The sequence below is a fragment of the Gallus gallus genome, chromosome 7 (genome assembly GCF_016699485.2).
Source record: "Gallus gallus isolate bGalGal1 chromosome 7, bGalGal1.mat.broiler.GRCg7b, whole genome shotgun sequence".
NCBI lineage: Eukaryota > Metazoa > Chordata > Aves > Galliformes > Phasianidae > Gallus > Gallus gallus.
Window position 1 is genome coordinate 31,247,112 of NC_052538.1, and position 19,617 is coordinate 31,266,728.

At 39.2% G+C, this 19,617-nt stretch overlaps 1 protein-coding gene and 1 long non-coding RNA gene across 6 annotated transcripts in view; one reads left to right on the forward strand and one right to left on the reverse strand.

Annotated features, from left to right (window-relative positions):
- The window catches only part of LOC424300 (von Willebrand factor D and EGF domain-containing protein-like), a 162,952-nt gene that overhangs the window by 76,380 nt on the left and 66,955 nt on the right, over positions 1–19,617 (reverse strand). For all 3 annotated transcript variants that reach the window (XM_040703814.2, XM_025152679.3, XM_040703813.2), the window contains exons 10-11: positions 17,028–17,206; positions 13,173–14,107 (exon numbers count right to left, since the gene is read on the reverse strand). In XM_040703814.2, coding sequence (XP_040559748.1) covers positions 13,173–14,107; positions 17,028–17,206 — 1,114 coding nt within the window. The remainder of the gene's footprint in view (positions 1–13,172; positions 14,108–17,027; positions 17,207–19,617) is intronic.
- The window catches only part of LOC107053858, a 132,636-nt gene that overhangs the window by 51,619 nt on the left and 61,400 nt on the right, over positions 1–19,617 (forward strand). Inside the window, exons 3-5 of one of the 3 annotated variants that reach the window (XR_006939860.1) lie at positions 3,413–3,492; positions 13,182–13,276; positions 17,872–19,544. This is a non-coding gene — a long non-coding RNA (uncharacterized LOC107053858). Of the gene's footprint in view, positions 1–3,412; positions 3,493–8,400; positions 12,055–13,181; positions 13,277–17,871; positions 19,545–19,617 lie in introns of those variants that run through there. The other 2 variants (XR_005861409.2, XR_005861410.2) reach the window with 2 other exon arrangements.

Here is a 19,617-nt window from a genome sequence, read left to right on the forward strand (position 1 = left end):
AGAGAAAGGAGGGAAAGCAATATAAATGTGAGAAATAGTGAAAAGATGTTTTCTGTACTTCTAAAATGCTTCTTCTTCTTCTTCTTTTTTTTTTTTTTTGTTAGAGATTTTATTGCAGCAGTATTAGCAGCACTGTTGGACACTTTGCAATATTTACAAGAAGAGAAATGGCTTACAGCTTACCAGCATTCATGTTAGTTGTGAATTCCTGCAATGTACAAAAATATTAGTCGGATGTACAGAATGGTTTTGATAAATTGCTTTCTTACGTGGTTAGTGCATAAAAAAATAATTAAAAAAAAAGCTTCATTATGTTTTTCATGAGATTTTAATGGTTCCCCCTACTAGTACTGAAGTAGCTCAGATTGCATTAACATTTTCATTATTATTGCGGTTTTTCAGGCTTCTGTGGGTGAAGTAAAACCCTGTAACTTGGGAGCGAGCGAAGCACAGGAGCGTGCTCCAGCAGCCCTTCCTTCTCCAGGGCCAGGCTTTCAGGCTGGTTTCCTGCTGATGAGCTCTGCATGTTTTCGAGAGGGTTTCTTTCTATGGGCATCCTGGCATTACTGTGTTGGGGCCAAGGTAATATGACCCAGCCTCAGTGCTTTTTGAAATAACTTTGGAACAAGCTGCTCAGAGAGGTGGTGGAGTCACCGGAGGTGTTCAGGAAACGTAAAGGTGTGGCACTGAGGGATGTGATTAGTGGTCATGGTGGGGGTGGGTTGATGTGTGGACTAAATGATTTTAGCGGTCTTTTCCAACCTTCATGATTCCGTGATTCTGTGACTTACAATATCAATAGAGGATTTCATATTTCTTTCACTCAAACTGTTGCATATGCACTTGTGAGCAGCATCTTTAAGTTGCTGGAGGAATATGTTCCAATATTCTGGAGGAAATACGCTCCAATATATGTGGTGGGTACCTTCTTCCAAGAAGTGTGGGCTGGTGTGGGCAAATCAGGATGAAAAGGAGATTTCTTTGCTGGTGAAAGGGATGAAATGTTGATGCAAGAAGAATGCACTCTGTATTTCTGCAGTTTGATGAAGGCAGGGAGGAAGGAAGGGACCGATCTTTTGTCTGAGAGAGCTTTTTTCTGTTCCAGCATGATGGTGGAGGAGGTTGCATTTAAACTATTTCTCTATTCTCTTATTTCTGGCCAGCTGAAGACGTAGTGCTGATGAGGTGTTGGAGTCCTCTGGGCTTTTTGCAGAGTGCTGGGAGGAGATGGAGAAAGTCTGATGGAAATGTTATGTCTCATTTTTAAACAAATTGATACCAAAGCTCACGCTTTAGCCCTCAGTATATGCAGCACATCACTTTAAGAAATGTTAATTACTTTAAATGTAATGCTTTTTGAAAATGAGACATCACATTTAGTGTACGTAGGAATTTTAGGCCTTTACTTTTACCACGGTTTTCTATCTGTCTATCCCTCTATCTTCCATTTTTGGCATGTGTGAACCAATTTCAACCGAACGTGGAAGAGGAAATCTCAGTGATGTTAACTCTGGAGAAGCCTCCTGGCAGTGGGTAGTTGGGTACTCACCCATACCCTCGATAGGGAAAACTCAAGTAAGGCTGTTGCTCTTTGCTTCTGGTGTTAGTGGAGGGAAAATTAATGAGCCTATGTATGACAAATGCTCAAGGGCCAGAGAGTTTCATGTGTGATAAGGAAATTAAATTAGAGAGCCTGAAAACTCCCAGCTGAAGAGCTACCAGTAGTTCAGCAGAAAATTGGTGAGGAGGAAGGCAGAAGTAGAGGGGAGAGCTGGGGAAGCTCACAGAGGTGAGAGTAAGGCCAAAAGTTCATGTAGTCACAGAAACAGGAGGTCGTGGAGATATGACAACCAATGTGTCATATCAACGTGTTCAACTCCTGAAGAGGGCTTTGACTTCAAGGTGACTTCTAAAAGGCCCCTAAGATCTTGGGTAATTAGATAGAAGCATGGATTCAGTTCCACTTGGTTGGTGATGTTTGCTTTGTGCAAAGCAACAAGCAGGGAGCCAGCCTCATCCTGTTGCTTCACCCACAGAAGGAATGTACTGGAAAGAGCAGCAGACTCAGAGCTGCTGATGGTACATGCTCTTTCTGCAGGCATTTACATGAGTCAGACTTGACAAGGAGCACATGCTACATAACAGATGTAAAAAACCCTGCATAAGTACACGATTGGTTTTATAGGTATTTGCTGTAGTGTATTATATAAATGTGTGTAGACATCGAAGTAAAATGTAGACATTTGACACAAAATCAAGAGTTTTGTAAAACTACACTTATTGAAATCTTAGTGATGGACAGGTATAGTTCATGTTTGATTTCTGCCTTTGATTAGAAATATATCCTAGCACAAATAAACATCCTTCTGCAGTGTTTGAAAGCTACATATGTAACTTCGGGCTTGAGCAGCAGACCTGAAATCAAAACTGGCAAGAAGTTTGTTCAAATAATGAGAAGGGAATGGAGTGCCTCCTTTTCTTGCTCAGGGTGATAAATAAGCACCTAGGTCATGAAAAGCAAATCAAGCACCATATCATAAGCATCAGAGATAATCTTCATGCTGTTCAAGTGGAAAAGAAAATTGCCCATGTTAATAGTCCAATACAATATTTATAAAGCAGATTTTTAGAAGCAGGTGGATACACACACGCCAAGCTCACTTTGCTGTGTCCTGATGTGGCTGGTTGCAAGCCAGCCCTGTGCTGGAAGTTATCAAGCTGTCTGAGCAGGCTCCAGGGCTTACTGGCATGGCTGTGGGCACCCAGACACATGACTGAGAAGGGTCTGGCGAAGGCTGCCTGGTACTTGGTTATCTCACAGCTTGGGCAAAGCCAGTCTGAATCTGCCTCCTTTCAAATACATCCAAAACTATTATCTATATTTAGTGTGTAGGGTTATTACAGCAATCATATGTGCAATTACTGAATGTATTATTCTGGAATTTATGATGTACCTGCCCCAAAGCTCATTTGAAAATCCTCCCTAAGAAAAAAAGGACTAGCTATTTTATTCTCTTTCACAGGACCTTTGCACACCAGTTATTTCCCTGGCTTCTAGATGAGCTGTATGCTTGTCCCTGCTTGCAGCACCCAAAGAACTTGAGTTTATCCAAGTAGCAAGTTATAGACATATATTCTTTAGCTGACGTGGGGAGGACTTGGTTTTATGCTTTGGTGGTCTGTAGTATCCAGGGTGGATTGCAATGTGTGTGTTTGTTATGTGTGAACCAAGCTTTGCAGTCAGGGTACATTTTGGGTCATACTGGATGGCCATGAAAGGTGGCCAAAACCTGAGATCTGAACAGAAGCCTGAGAATCTATCCTGAAAGTCATTCCTGGTAAATATCACATTTGACTAAATCCCCATTTACCTGCCATTCTTTTTACTGATTGTTTCTCTCTAAATTTTCAGGTTTGTCATATCAGCAATCAGTGCCTGGGACTGCAGTGAGAGCAAGAGCAAGCGCTGGCAGAGGGTGGCAAAGGCGTTTTGTGAGTACTTTAACTCCCTGCTTGTGAGAAATGGACTGCTTCAATTTCACACTGAAAGCATCCATGTGCTGCTACAATATGGTAGATTATTTTTGCTTTAGAAAGCTCACTGTGACATTTTATGTCTATTTGATCTCTTCTATTTTTAAAAGGCTCGCTAGCAATTTACTTCAGCAATAGAATGGGAAGAAAAGCGTGCTGTTAACTATAGAATATTGCCTCTTTTCTAAATGGCCCTGAAAGGTGGTAAAATATAAGATCTGGTTGCACGTTCACAGTGCTCATTGTCATACCAAAGCAGATCTCATTGTCAGTCTCTTGAAGGCACTTCAGAGCAGGACCCCACAGAGCAGCACTCTATGCAAAGGCTGCTGTGATGGATCTCCAAGGGATTTTGGTAGGAAGAGGCTTGTGGGCATCATCATGGTCCTTATGGCCAAGTTAGTGTCCATTTGATTGTTTTTAGTTCTTTTTCCTTCTTTATACTTACTGAGTTGCAGTGAGATCCAGTTATTGTGAATATTTTTATTCAATTTTTATTCATGGTTTTTTGAACAGTATATATATATATAACATAAAGAAGGCAACAGTCTCTTTTTTCAGATCCTGTTGTGACAGGAGAAGAAGAAATGCTTTCAAAATAAAGAGGCAAGATTTAGATTGGACATAAGGAAAAAAGCTTTTTACAATAAGAGTAATTAGGCACTGGCACCAGTTGTCCAGAGAGGTGGTGGATGCCCCATCCCTGCAGACACTCAAGGTTGGGCTGGATGGGGCTCTGAGCACCTAATCATGCTGTAGATGTCCAGGTTCATTGCAGGGGAGTTGGACCAGATGGCCTTCAGAGGACCCAATTTAAGCCTGGTATAAAGAAGTTTAAGGTTTACACTTAGTTTTTGCCTTTGATCAATGTAAATTGGACCTTTAAACATTTAGTAAGTTTTAATTCTATAGCTCATAAATTTATCTTGCTTGAGTGTGTGTGGGTATCTGAGGAAGGAGGTTATTGTTTGTTCTGAGCTTTTTGTTTTGGTTTGGTTTTAACAAGATTTAAGACTGAAATTTCCTGCAGTGCCTGCAAACAGCATGGTTTAAAGAAGTTATATGCATGCATCTGGCTTGGGTCATTTTAAATCAGATCTGTAATTTTGTAAACTTTTCCAGCATTTAATTCTATGTACTTCAGAAAATGGCTTTGTTTAACTACATGTTTCTCTGAACCTCTCTCACTGCTTTGCATTAAAGCAAATAAACTAATCACCAGAAGAAACTAATCTCCTTGATCTGATTTGCAGGAAATGGTATGGATCACTAAGCATGCAACCTTCCACGTCCCTTATCATGAGGATTTGGTATCCTTTAAAACTTAGTTTCTATTGACTTTGTAACTATCAGGCTAATAGCACTCTTACAGCTCAGCCAGGTCTGTGCTTTCAGTGGAAAGAACTGGGAGTTAAACCTGTAGATTAAGGCTGGTATTGATGTTTGTCTTTTCCGATGTGTATAGTGTGTCTGCTCAATCAAAAAATAAAGTAAAATTGCTATGAAAAGGAGAAAAGCCTCAGAACTGACACTCAGAAAACTCCAGACAGAGATATGTTTTCTGTGACAGAGAAAAGTCTGTCTCCGTCCATATAGAAGGTGGTGTAAATTAGGGGATATCAACGGTAGTTTAGCCTAGGGTCACTTTCCTTTTTTAAATTATGTTTGTTCTGTAATTTTGTATTTGTTAAACAGTAAATTTTTTATTTTACTGTGTCCTACCAACATCTTGTGGTTGGAGTCAATCATTCTAAAAGCCTGAGAGTGGCATTTTCAAAAACAGGTAAATCTTATATTCAAAGGATAATGTTTGAAAATTTCAGAGCAGATAATCTAGATAATCTCAATTTCTTGGTATTTACTCATTATGTGTTTATAATAACAACCACTGATATTGCCTTTGTTTTTATCCTGAAAAGAATACATTTGAGTAAATTTTTCGGGTCAAAATCGATAGGTACCTTTCAATCAAGTAATTTTATTCATCTAAGATGATGTCGTTAGCAATAATTAACTTGTTACTTGTTAAATTATCAGCTAACTTATTTGCAATTAGCTTAGTAGCGGTAGTAGTTAACTGATGCAGATGAGGCCCACTTCTTTGTAGATGTCTTGGTGAATGAAATGCTACGTTTCTAAATAAACATTTAAAAATATATGAATTTTAAATTTCCCTTATAAATTGGTTTAACTGGGAAATAGCTAAATAATTGAAGCCAATAATATTACTTAATATGTGTTTTCATATTTATTTTTTAAACTATTTTACCAGGGTGATCTGGTAAGCTGAGGGAAGAATTGGTTATTAAGTGCAGATAATATCTCTCAAAATTAAGGTTTTCATATTCAAGCTGCATATAATCTCTTTTGGATAGTATTGGTATCTCTGTGAAAATTCCTTCATTTCTTTAATGTCATTCTGAAGAATGTAAGAATAAATTCATAATGTCTTTAAGCTCTAAGTAAAGAACACAGTCCCAGTGAAATTGAAGTAGTGTATTAAACAGTATTTTTGTGGCCACGGTATATAGAGATCTTCATGAAGTGTTCCATGCCTTACAGACATTATTACTGAAGTATATTTGAAAGAAACAGTTGAGTTAGTTTCCAAACTGTAATCTAATAACACTGCCTCATTTACTGTCCAGCAGTTGTCAAATGAACAAATACATATTTGGGAATGTGGACAGTGAGGACATAGGAAATTTTCAGACATCCTTCCTCAGTGGGATAGATGAGAAACTCAGAACTGTATAAAGAAAGAGGCAATAATCAAGATGAGCAAAAAGAGAAATAAAAGGAACATTGGTAAGGAGACCTAATTTTTCCTTGATAAGGTAAACTTAAAGTAATAGTAATGGTGACATTGCTAATATCCATCAAAGTCAGTGGAATTCTTGTAATGAAGAGGAAAATTATGCCCAATGACTTATTAATTGACAGAAGAAAGCTTTTAAAAGAATAATGCCCATTTAATAATTTCATCTTTTTTAGCAATAATAGTCTCTTTTGGCCAGAAAAGTTTAATAGTAGCATGGTGGTGCTCACTGCTTCCACAGCCATGTTTGACACAACTTCTGAAATCTAATTTTGAGAAATTGATACAATTATTTGTTACAGCACATTGCTTTTTCCATATGAAAAGGGACCATATGAAGGGATTTGCCCCATCAGCCAAAAGCTTGGTGGTGTGTATTTGCTTATTTACTAATCTACAGAGCAATTTTAAAAAGCAGTCAGTTCCTGTGGAGAGAATCAGAGAGAAATTCCATTATTTCAAACACTTGTCTATTTCTGAAGCACTTATGGAGATATAAATGGTTTGGTTTTTCACTGAAGGTATGTCATACCAGCACTGCAGGCTGGTAGCAGAGGCTACCACCTCTACACTGCTGAGCAGTATGTTTCTTTGTAGACGTCCTACTGATTTAAGGAATTAACTGCTTTTTGTTGAAGAGTCTGGTATGCGTTCTATACTTTGTATAGACTAATTTATGCACAACAAGCTTCTATTGACCCAGTACACCCTAATGACTCCTTCTGTGCTGCTGTGAAGTATCACGCCAGCAAAGCATGCATTATGTGATCTGAGGAGAAGCCATTTACTTGACAGACTAACGGCCCTTAAATAACCATAATGGCACCATGATCTGGAGTGTAAAGACCACTGAACTGATAGAAGTAGGAGAAATATTTATTACAAAGTCAATATGTTCGAACACAAAATCTGAAGAGTAGATGCTTGACTTAGACAACTCAAATCCACTATCCCCTTTTACCTCAGGATCTCAAAACAATTTAAACCTTTAAGTGGCTCCTTCATGTTTCACCCTTAAGAACAGGAATTAAGCTTTAAAATCAAACATAATTGTATAAACCATGAGATCTATCCAGTACTTATCTCATGAATCTGGAAGTGTTCAAGAAATGTGTGGGTGTGGCACTGAGGGACATGGCCACTGGCCATGTGGGGATGGGTTGGTCTTGGTGATCTTAGAGGCCTTTTCCAGCCTTTATGATTCAATGATTCTAAGTCCTTGCCTTTGGCCTGTAACATCTGACCCAGTGCTGCTACTCAATATAATTTTATTTTAAAACAGTTAGTGTTTTAATTACAACATATGAAGAGAACTTGACTGAAAGCAATATGATAAATTAAGATAGGTCTATAAATTAAGATAGGTCTATGCATCCCACTGTTGTGGATGGGTTCAAGGGACCTGTATAGCTGAAAATGCACTTGGGATTCACAGAATTTAATAGTAACAATATCCAAATGGGCAGACACATGTTGTAATGTGAAGATTTTCTGTCTCTAAGTGTGCAAGATGAGTGTTAACTTTCCATCTTCTCACTCTCCTTTTTGCTCACTTCTTCTCTTTGCTGGCTATATTTTTTCCAGAACTTTCCACATAGAAATTTAAACTTCAAGTGTCATTACTTCACTGAAACTAATTTGTCCTTATTATTCCTCATTACCTTTTATCTTGTAATTGCTCTTTAGAGCTTCATACAATCTGCATATTACATTCCTCTAAGTGTGCTTTACTAGTCCTGATTTCTTTTTTTTTATAATCAACATGGTCAATATATACAAACGGTAAGCACCAACCTGATTTGCTATACGCAGTAATTGGATTCTGCGTTTAATTACAGGTGGTAACGACATTTTAAGCACCTTATACAGGTGTCGGGGCTGGGGGGGGAGGTTTATGAAATGTTAAGCAACATTAAGAAAGTCTGAGCTTCTGGAGCATTGCCAAATTTCAGAGGTGCCTTTCAGCTCCAAATTGCAGTTTTCATGGGAGGATAATTATAGCTCCGGCCACCTGGACCGCTCCTGCTGGAGGCAGGCAGAGCGAGGGAGTAGGGCTGCCTGCAAGCCATGCTTTGCATCTTCCCTCTTTATCCATTTTTTTTTTCCCTTTTAAATTATTCCAAATATGTTACAGATTGTATCCTGATCCCTAAAAAATACCACGTGGCCATCTTTGTTTTTAGTGTGCGTGTATGTGTGCTGGTCAAAAGCAGTGGCAGAACACATTGTTATGAATTGGCAATGTAGCTGAGATTGGGTGACCTTGGAAAAGATACTTGAATTATATTGATGGCCTCCTCGATCTTGGGGGAGTTTTAATTCACATATAAAATTTCAGCCAGAGAAAATTAGACGGAGATTTGTTTTGGAGCTAATGAGAGAATATATGGCCAAGAAAAGGAGTTGCCTTCTCCTTCATTACTCATGTAATGCAGGAAAGTAACTTTTTCCTAGCAGTGGAATTTAAATATTAACATGTCCAAAATCAACATACTTTTTTTTTTCTATTTCTTTCTTTTTAAAATACGTTCATTTAAACTTAGAGTGTATAAAAGACATTCTGTCATATTCAAGACATTGATTTCTTTTATAGAAATTGAGAGGCAGCAGTTTCACGTGTCCTTCAGAACCCTAAATCAGTTCTTAATTTCTACTCCTTTTCTTGCTTTGCTACGCAACCTGTGCTTATTAGCAAAAAAGCCCAAAGGCTTATCCTGCTTGTGCCTGCACCGTGAGGGCTGCCCGCGCTCAGTGGACAGGTCAGGCTGCGTGAGCTGCCAGTCAGGGAGCTCAAGCTGTTCCCGTTAGAAGATGCAGCTTTATTTCTGAGATTAATCTTAATTCTTCATCTCTAATAGCATTTTCTGGTGTGAAATCCTGGCTTTAGTGACAGTCAGCAGGACTCTGAGGACATCCAATCTTCTGAACTGTTATTTAAGAAGCACATCATTATTCTGCCGTACTGCAGTACTTTTGCTTGCAAATAGATGTTACATCATATGCTGTTTGAGTAGTACATTTCTGCCTGTGAAATGTAAAAAGGAGCAGATATCTTAAAAGAACATTGCCAATAAAACTCTAAAATCAAGAACAGCTAAAGGTGAAGCTCGCACTGGTACTTATATCTTGTTTGTCTGTACTGAATTAGCTAGCTGACCTTTCCTAAGCATTATAATGTCCAAGTGATTGAAGTGCCAGAACTCAAATTTTATTTCTCCTTGTAGGACATCTGACCTCTGTCTGGATGTGTAGGTTTCCTTTACATTGTGTTTCCAAGATCAGGTACTTTTATAGGTACATGGCTTCTGTATTACTATATAGGGGAATGGAGAAAATGTATTCGAGGTCACTCAGAAATGAATTCATTAATAGACTGCAATGCATGGAGCTCACTGTAGTACATGACATTGCTTCACTCTATGCCATCACAGCGCTCTTCCTTCTCCACAGTCAATACTGGAACAAACTTCATAGAATCATTTGAGTTGAAAGACACCTTTAAAGGCCATCTGGTCCAACTCCTCTGTAGTGAACAGGGACACCTAGAGCTTGGCAGGTTGCTCATAGCCCCATCCAACCTGACCTTGCATGTCTCCAAGGATGGAGCATCCACCACCTCTCTGGGCAACCTATTCCAGTGCCTCTAAGTTAAAGAAGTAAATCAACTCAGGTTCCAGAGTCTAAAACTTTGACTTTTGGCTGCCCTTCCCTGTAATGGGACTAACAAATGACAATCTTCATACTGTTACCACTGACATTAAGGAAAATTTACACTGCCTTCCACTCATCTGTCATTTGGAAAAACTGAGGACGCTTTGGGTGACGTGCTCTGGGAAGATTCCTTCTTTACCAAACAATCAAAAATGTTCCCAATTCTTTTCCAGATGTTGATGGATTTTTTTAAAGTATTTTATGGGGAAAATAAATACAATTAAATGAAAGCTGCATTTAATTAAACAGCTATTTTTAAATCCCAGTTCTCCCATTTTAATGAGAAGCAGCCTGTAAAATATTTTGGATAAATATTTTGAACAAATATTTTCTTTAGGATGTGGAATTGCTAAGTAGTTTTATTGTCTACATGAATACTTGGGTACCAGCATTTCCTCTTTGGGATCCTTATTTTCATATTTAAAACAGCTCAGGGGTTTCCATGGGCTATGGGGTCTATCATGAAATGCGCTGTATGGTCTGGGCTTTACTCTGCACAAGCTGGCAGACAGATTGCAAATAGAAAAAAAATAATCTATATTTGGCAGAGAAGATTTTAGCTGTTGAAGTGAATTCCACTAACCTGTTGTGACATTTTGATTTCTGTTTTTGTTTTATGTTCTGCACGAATGTGTAAGTTTCCAATATACCCAGGATGTGGAGTAGAGCATGGGTGATTGCGCCTTACCTCTCTGGGATGGACAGGTGTTGATGAGAAGGCATTATATCATATCACTGGTATGATAGGGAAAAAGAAAATTGAATGGGAATTGTTCCCCAGGTCAGGGGCACCCTTGGGAAGACGTCTGCACATTGAAAAGCCATGCCCCTACCTTTCCCTCAAGAGAAAAATAAATAGTGGTAGCTCAACATGGCAATTTCTACTACATTTGTATTTAATGCTTTCTCTTCTGAGCTCTCTTTACTTAGCTAGAAAGCATTCTTCTCTTCTTGGGCTGTAATTATGAATGTGTTTTGTAGGTTTTCTCAAATGAAAAATAATACTTGTACTTAAAGTTTATATCTGCAGAAAATATTTCAAGGTATTAGTTAAAAAAATACAGGTTCTTAGCTGTAATGAGCACTGCAATGCAGCGAGGGCTTGGGGAAGGTGGCATTAAGCCATAATGTACAACAGACATGGATCATTTTACTGCTCTTTGACCTGGTGAATGAGCTGGGAGAAGTGCCCTTTGTAGAGCCTGCGTTAAGCCTCAGAGCTGTCCTCACGAGTTATGCTGCAATAAAGTGCTAACTGGGCACAGACTCAGAGCGAGGCAGTTGTGGGTTTACAGATGCGGCAGCACTAAAGTCAGTGTAGTTTGAGGTCTGTGTAGGGTGTGAGAGAGCACACCCTATTGCCTTGAGAAGCTAGGAAAAGTGCATGGGAATTTTGGAAGAGGGCCCTCTGTGTTTTGTTAGACAAATTGCTCAAGCAGTGAGTATTAATTTCATTGTGCCCCTAACAAGCTTGCACCCAGACAATATTTTCCCAATTGCAGTGGTGTGTCTCTTCTGAGTGCCCAAAGCCCGTTGTGCTGCCCTAGGAGCCTGGCTCAGCCTGGGGCTGCTCTGAGCATGCAACGACAAACCTCAGTGTCCTTAGGACAACTCTCACTCATCACAGATCAAAGTGGAGGCTGGGAGAAGAGGAGAACTGGAGCAGCACTCTCCTCCCCATGCAGTACCAGGGCATGTTCTGAGCTTTGCCCTTGTTTATAGTTGATGTAACAGCAAGAAGACAAGGTGCCATTAGCTTTTGGTTGAAAGGTCATTCTGAAGTTATTTTCCTTCAATTTGAAGTACTTCAACCATAGAAAAGCAAAATAAAATTTAAACATCTGCTCTAAGCAACTCCCCTCCCATGACTGTATCACAGAGAATGAAGTTAAACATTGAATAATTATTGCAAAATTTCTCAGACTGCTTTTCAGTCACTGGTGTCAATGCTCTGTGTGAATGAGAATGAATTCTTCAGAAGTTTAGGAAAGGTAGGAAATGATCCTATAAATTTTATCTTGCCATTAACAAGAAGCAAATGCCATTAACAAAAAGCCACTTTAAATCAGTGCAATGAAGACATGTTTATTGTGAAGAATATGGGTAATCCTGTCCCAGCTGGTAAGTGTCTTGGGAGCATCAGATGTGCTGCTGAGCTCTGGGACTGTCTGAGATATTGCTAAGCCATAGGCACAGACCTTAGATAGGAGTTTTCACTGTCCTAAATACAGGATAATGTCTAGTAGGCTCAGCAACACAGCAAAAGGCTTTCCCCCACATTTGGGATGGATGAAGGAGCATACCTTGTTATTTCAGCTTAGCTGCAGAATGCTTCTTAAGCTGCAGGAACTCGACTGTGTGGCCGAGCCTTTGTGACTTTGAGCATAAGCTGATGGGGTTTGCTGAGGCAAGGCTTACCTTTTGAAAGGAATGCTAGCATTTATATGTGTGCTAAGTTTCAAGTGCCATCAGTACTCACACTGGACTTAAATTTATCCATTGAGGGGTTGAACTGTAAAGAAGAAACAAATCTAGTAGGAAAGTCACCTGTGTAAATGTAAGGTGATTCAAAAATATTTGTGTAATCAGGTCTGCAGGTTCAAATAGGTCCCGTGGCTATTTTATGGCTTTGGTCATTTCACTTGTTCATTCTGTCATGTAATTTTATTTTCTTTTAACTAATACAATGTATAAAATTCATTTTCCCATTTTATTCTCTGTTGATCAGGGAAAAAAAAGAAAAGAGTATCTGTACAGTGTTAACATGAATATTGACCGCAAGGTGAACAGGACCCTCTTTTTGTCAGAAACTTACTTGTCAGCATGCTGGTGATAGATCAGATGTAAAGAAAATCACTTCTGCAAAACCAATTTGCTAAGGGACTTGTAAAATCCATTTTTAAGAAGTTACTGAGGCGAAAAAGCGAAGGACCAGCCAACCACATATTTTGATCAGCTCTTCAAGGTCAAAAACTGATTACTAATTCATCAAATATCTTACTGGTAGCACTGTTTGAAGAGCAAACAACTCTGTGCAGATGTTCTACCTAATAACTCTAATACCATGGAAAGATGGCTAGGGTAGGAACAAACAGAATTTTTTACTTACTTTTGGCAGTGCTACAATCATAGGAGCTGTGGTCTTCAAAGCATTGGCAGCCCAGGTCTGTACATTGTCCATTGCCGTTACAGAAAGCAGGACAGCGGAGAATGGTAAGGATTTCCTCCTGGGTAGCAGATGGCTGGCTTCCAACACGAAACACTTTACCTCTGTTCCTTAGCACTCGTCTTTCACATTCATTTTCCAAAAGTGCTATCAGTGCCCTCACCCAGGCCACGTCATCCTTGAGCTGCAGATCTAACATGCATATATTGATGGCCTCATCTATCAGTTTTCCCAGGAGAACCTTACACACTAAGCCAATGGTGGAATTTGCAAGAATTCGGTGGCAAATCTCCTGAGCTTTGGCGGAGGTTAGGCCATTGGGAGTGGGCCATCCCAGTGGGAGTTTTATCCGAATCCCTTCAAAATAATCCTCTGGGAAAAAATAGGCAAAGCTTTCTGTGTCTGTCTGGCTTGGGCTATGCAGTGGGTGAGGGGCTGAGTATTCAAAGTAGTCTTCTTGTCTTTTTGGTCTCTGTAGTTCTTCTGATGGCTTGGTAAAGTTAAGGGAACTGTTGTTTTTCATGGAAGCATTATGTGAGAAGGGTTTTAATTGCTCCTCGTGGCTACCTCGCTTTTTGATTGATTTAGGCAGAGATCTTTGATCAAAAGACTTGGGCGACTGTTTCCCATCATCTCTTGAAGCAAACTCTTTGCCTGAGCGAGTGACAAACTCTGATGTAACATCCAGATATGGGATTGCAAAAGTGTAATCCACGTTATCATAATGACAACCAGGAGATTGCGTCTGAAAGGCATTCAGCGTCTTTACCAAGGGCATGGACTTTGTGCTCTCCTTCTGGCATCTGCAGTAATTTTTCCTTTGCTTCCCTTCTGAAGATGCTGGAGTTTTGTCAAATAAACTCTTCCCCGGAGGTATTCTGGTTTAAAAATACAATGAGATTAGAGAAAGGAAACTTTCAACAAATTGATCTACGCTGCTAGGTAAACTTTTTTTCCCCAAGGTTGAGGAATGTATAAATTCTCAATCTAATGAAGTACTTAAGAAAATGCTTAACTTAAATCTTTGTTTTCTTTATTTTTTTATGCACTGCCCTTCTTGAGTTGTTCTGTACATTTTTGTGCACTAAACTGGAACTTTTTGGTAACAGATGCTTAAGTGCTTTGCTGGAGCAATGCCTAATTGTGGGATGTCACTTTGCAGGACTTTTTCTAAGGTACAGGTTGCCCTTTGCATATCAGACATGAAATAAGGCTTTGGATTTGTCTCTAGTGTGACTCAGATATAGCTTGGGGAATGGAGTTTATTCCTCTAAGAGTTGGATCTCTGTGTCTTTTTCTTTTTTCTTGGCATACTTCATTTCTGTCCTCTAAAGGCACTTTCTTTGAGCTTTTCTTTTGATACAAAGCAGTTTTCTTTTGATTGTAGGGTTAGTATATCACATAATGAAAGGTGATTTTTTCTCCATTTTTTTTTTAAATTTACTACTGCTTTCATGATGGATGAACTTCTAGAGAGTTCACTTTGAATAAACAGCCATGATTGAAGTTTCTCTGGAAATTTCATGATCTTATGTGTGCAGTGCAAGAGGAATCCTGAAGCTCCATAGAAAACTATATGCTTCTTGTCTCAATAGTTGGCAGCCCTTTCTTTCCAGACAAATTTGAAACATTACCAAAAATGCAAATTATTTTGGCATCAGTTTTGTCTTGCAGCCAAAATATAGAGGGTTCAGGAAGGTGAAAGCATTTGTCAACACTGTAAGACAAATCCTAGATACTGCTGTAGAAAGCAGATTTGACTTCATCCAGTTTTAACAGTATATGCTGAAGATGGCATATGTGATGGGGATGTATGCCTTGGAAAGGCTTGAGGCTGTGGAAACCCCTGTGCTTCCCTACAGGCAATAGACTTCTGCAAGCTAGGAAGGGCCTCTGCACAAGATAACTAAACAAATACTGCTTTTTGCTGCCCATAACCAAGGAAGATCTGAAAGCAAATATTTCAAGGTGAACTGGATGCTAATACAGTGCAAGAGTCCAAAGTGAATAGTGGTGCTCCTGATTTCTCTGTAACTAACTGCAGAAAGTATGAAAAAAAAATTCTATCTACCTAACATACATGTTTTAAAATTCATCTCTTTCTTGTTCAAGTGCTATTTAGAGACTGGGAAGTTCTGAGGTTGTTTTATTGTTTAAATATTGCATCAGAAAGCCAGTGTTTAAAACAGATCTGTTTTTGGCTGCTCGGGAAAGGAGGGAGCCAGTGAAAAAACTGAGCTGTCAGATGGTGAGCACTCAGCCTAGCTTCAGGAGCTGCAGAAAGCATAGCATGCTTTAAGTGTTATTTAAAAGGAAATTAAAAGCAGCAGCACTACAGTGACCCTGCAGGCTGTATTTTTTATTGCACCATTTCTCCATTGGTGGATCAGAGACCGATCCAGTCTCTCCTGGATGTAGTAGTAGCTTTCCGCTGGCTTAGTTGGTTTCTGAATCTGGCTCTGAAGAGTCCTTGAGACTCCATCTTTGCCAAAATTAAACTCATTGCCCCTGTTGCCCTGCTCACATAGCTGCAGCTTCTTATACCTTTCCTGAAGGTATCCTCCATCACATGTGCCAAGCATTAGTACATTCCTCACTGTTTTATAAGTGAATTCCTTTATGTTCTGCTCTGGCTTCTGATCTTTCAACAAACTTGTTTTGAACAGCTGCTCCCAATGCTCTTGTTAACCTACCTTCAGGTAGGAAGAAGTTTGTCATTCTCGCACCAAACTATTTCTCCTTTTGCCTTCCCAGAAGCAAGCCCTGACTCATCCTTACAATTTTAAGGCATTAGAGGTGGCTGTTGATTTCCAAGTAACACAGTTAGTAACTCCGTGTCAAAACTGCCATTAGATAGCCATTATGTAGGCTGGTCGAATATATCTAGAATATGGTAGAAGCATTTGTTCGTAATCTGAAATGCAGTAAGTCTAAAATTTGTTGCATTTATTGTGTGCTAAGTTCCCATGCACAGATTAAGTAGGATGTTAAGTTTCATGCTGACCCATCAAACTACAGTTCGGATTTGATCCAACTGTGCCAAGTTTTCACATGCTCTTCCCATACTGAATTGAAATGACTGTCATGGCATGAGATGATCTTGAGATAGCTTCACAGGTAAACAAACTGGCCATGTCCACCTTATTTTTTCCTTATTTGAAAGACACAATTCACAAACAAACCTACACAGTCGATCAAACCCATTTCAGTTTTGGAAAGACCCTTTAGGTGTGTTTTAAGTCCAAAAATATGGAATTAAACTGTGGACTCCTGGCTCTGGTTCCATACTATCTCTCTCAGGAAGTTCAAGGATTTAGAACCAACCATCATCATCGGTGGAGTAGATATTAACTTTTAGCATGGTACATATATTATCACACTCTGTCAAAATGTAACATTTAACCTATACTCACATATTGCAATTAGTGTTCAGGAATAAAAGGACAAGGGAAATACCAAACCCTTAATTAATCCCTATTGTCAATTATCTACATTTTCCAGTGCAGGTGAGAACTGCATCTTTTTTTAACAGCTGAGTGGGATCTTAACACAGCTGTTAACTTGACATGACTCATGAATATAAAACTTCTCCTTGGTAACTGCTGATGCTCATTGTGCTGACTGAAAAACCAGCCACCATGCTGCTTGGACGATAGGGCCTCCAGGCTTCCCTTGTCTGATGAAGCTGATCCCTATTCCAGGTCATTAGGGGTGTACGTAATGAAATAAGTGTATCAGCATCCCTGGAATAACTGCTATAGGGCGTCTCCCAGCCTGTGATCCTTTCTCACTTTGTACCTCCACTCCTCTATGAAGTCTTCCTCAGGCACATTGTTCAAGTCGTTGTGACCGATCCCATCAAAGAGGCCACACAAACCTCTGGTGCTGTTGAAGTCACTGCTTGGTGTCCTCACTGTCAAACCCATTCCCCATTCGCTCACATCGGCTCGAATGAACGCTCCTGAAGGGAACAGGATCTGAATGGACAGAAAAACACAGTGAATCAAAGCCACTACTGAGCTTTTTTATGCAAGAAAAAGTGTCCCTTTCTATAAATGAAAATATCAAAGCAGAAATGTCGTGATGCTGGTGGTTACTTAAGATCACTTAGATGCATTACAACTATTTATTTGTGCTATTATTTAACTTGTTTTCAGTTCTTATGTTGCTAACCTCTGACAGTGTTACATAAACAAAAAACCACGTAAGTACTTTCTTTTTAAAGTAATAATTAAGTTAATTGAGATTTTCCCACTGGTAAGTTACCAGATAATTTTTGAAGCAACTTCCATGAGAATAGACCACCCTCGTGTCTTTGCCAGGGAATCATTTCTTTTAGATAAACTGCCAAGTCTTGAAAAACAGCTTTCTTCCCTCTGAAAAATCGTTTCATTTTCCAAGGCTGGATTACCCAGAAAATGATTGTGTTTTAAAGTAGATAAAGCAATTTTCTCATTAAAGAACTTCTGGTAGGCTTATACTGACCTTTAAAAGAAAAAAAAAGGGTGAGGGTAAGACAAAGAAGTAGCTGTGCAGATAATGGATTTTTCAGATTGGTGGTCCAAACAAATTTAAAAAAAAAAAAAAGAACAAATCTGTTCAACTGCATTGTATTTTTGTTTGCTTGCTTTTTTTTTACTAGGTAAGAGGAAAATGATTGTGAAACCGATCCATGCTGGGGCCGGGAGGAAGAGTGCTGTATCCGGATAAGTAACCTTAGTACTCTGATCCACAATTAAATGTTAACAGTTAATTTTGAAAAGCACATTACATGGATGGAAACATCTCATTGCAATGATTTCTAAATATCTTCATTTTTTTAAATCACTCCTGGCTGAGAATAATTGGTTCAGCCAAGTAATGCCCATTGCTTTTCTTTCTGATTTTTTTTTTTGGTCCTTTATACTCTCTTCCAAACCAAACCTATTAATACCAGTGAGAGGTGAATAACTTATGTTTGTATTTCTATGTTGGAACCCAGATTTACATCTTGGTTGAAATAAATAACAATCTTGTCCATTTTAGATTCTCTGCCCTCATTTCAACCAGAAGAACACTTTTGTGGAGCTTGAGACCTTGGCTGTATGTTTTCCTTTCTAAGGGAGCTTAAAAAGCCTATTGTTTTAATACATAGAGCAGAACAACTGCAGTTAACATAGTGTTGGGCAGAATTTTGTTTCCTCCTTTAGAAAAACCTTTGAGTTATGTGCTTTCCTACTGGGATGAGCATCTCCCACAAGGCCGTCTATGAAATCCTTAAGGTCAAAACTGCTGTTTCAACCTTCTGTGCTGCATGAATGGGTATTTCCAGGTGGATTTATTTTCAGAAGTCCATAACCCTTCCTTTCCTGCTGCCCTTGGGCAAGGCAAGCCATCTGCCAGGAGGAGCTGACCGCAGCCCACGTTTTCTTAAACCACCTGGATTTAAAACTGCTGGCAGGAACTCTCAAGAAGATTTTTTTGAGACCTCAGCTTAAAGAGAAGAAGGTGATGGGCTACTGAAAACCGGTGCAGAAAGGAGTAATGCTGAGCAAATGGAGATGCGCTGCTCATAGTGGTAACTCAGGGACTATATTTGTTGTCTACAATTCCATTCAGATCAGGGCAGCATTCCTATTCACATACCAGAGGTGTCCTAATTTATTTTAAACACAAAGGAAATCACTGAGACTTACATGAGGTACAAATGAGTATAGGGTTTCTTGCTAAGATTATTCTAGTAATAAAACAGTAACTGTATTGCATTCAGTTGCAAAATGAAATGACAGCCTGCTTTCCGCTTTTCCTCTATTCTGTAATTAACAGACTTTCCATTACTACCTCATCAAGATCTTTTCCAAGTGAGATTGCAAGGACAGCCAAACACAGGCACTCCCTGGCAGTGTTCTGGCTCTGCTGTGGACCTATCTTCACCCAAAATGTCTCCTGGCAATAAATCTTGATGACAAAGTTGAGGATAAAATTATCTTCCTGGTGGTAATTTCCCCCCTCTCCTCCCCACCAAACCCCTTGATACAGCCCACTCTTATTCTTCCAGCGATTTCACTGGATTAGTGTGGAGAAATTCATACAAAATTTGTTATGGTCAGATAAGGTTTTTAGGCAAATACTTTATAGCAAATGTTGCACATTTGCTGCTCATTTTCATGGCTTTTGAGTGCTGTCTGTATCTGGCTAACATTGCTTTGCTCTTAATCTAGGACTGCATTGTTTTACCTGTGATTCTTACTTCAATATCTATATTGTGAAGCTCTGCAACAAAATTTGGATTATGGGTTCAGCAGTACCTAGCATGAGCGAACCAAGAGCAGCTTGGTAAGCAACAATACTGGCACTTTGATGTGTCTCTGAGAAATTTCTGGAAATCCTCGTTCTGTTTGTTTTACAC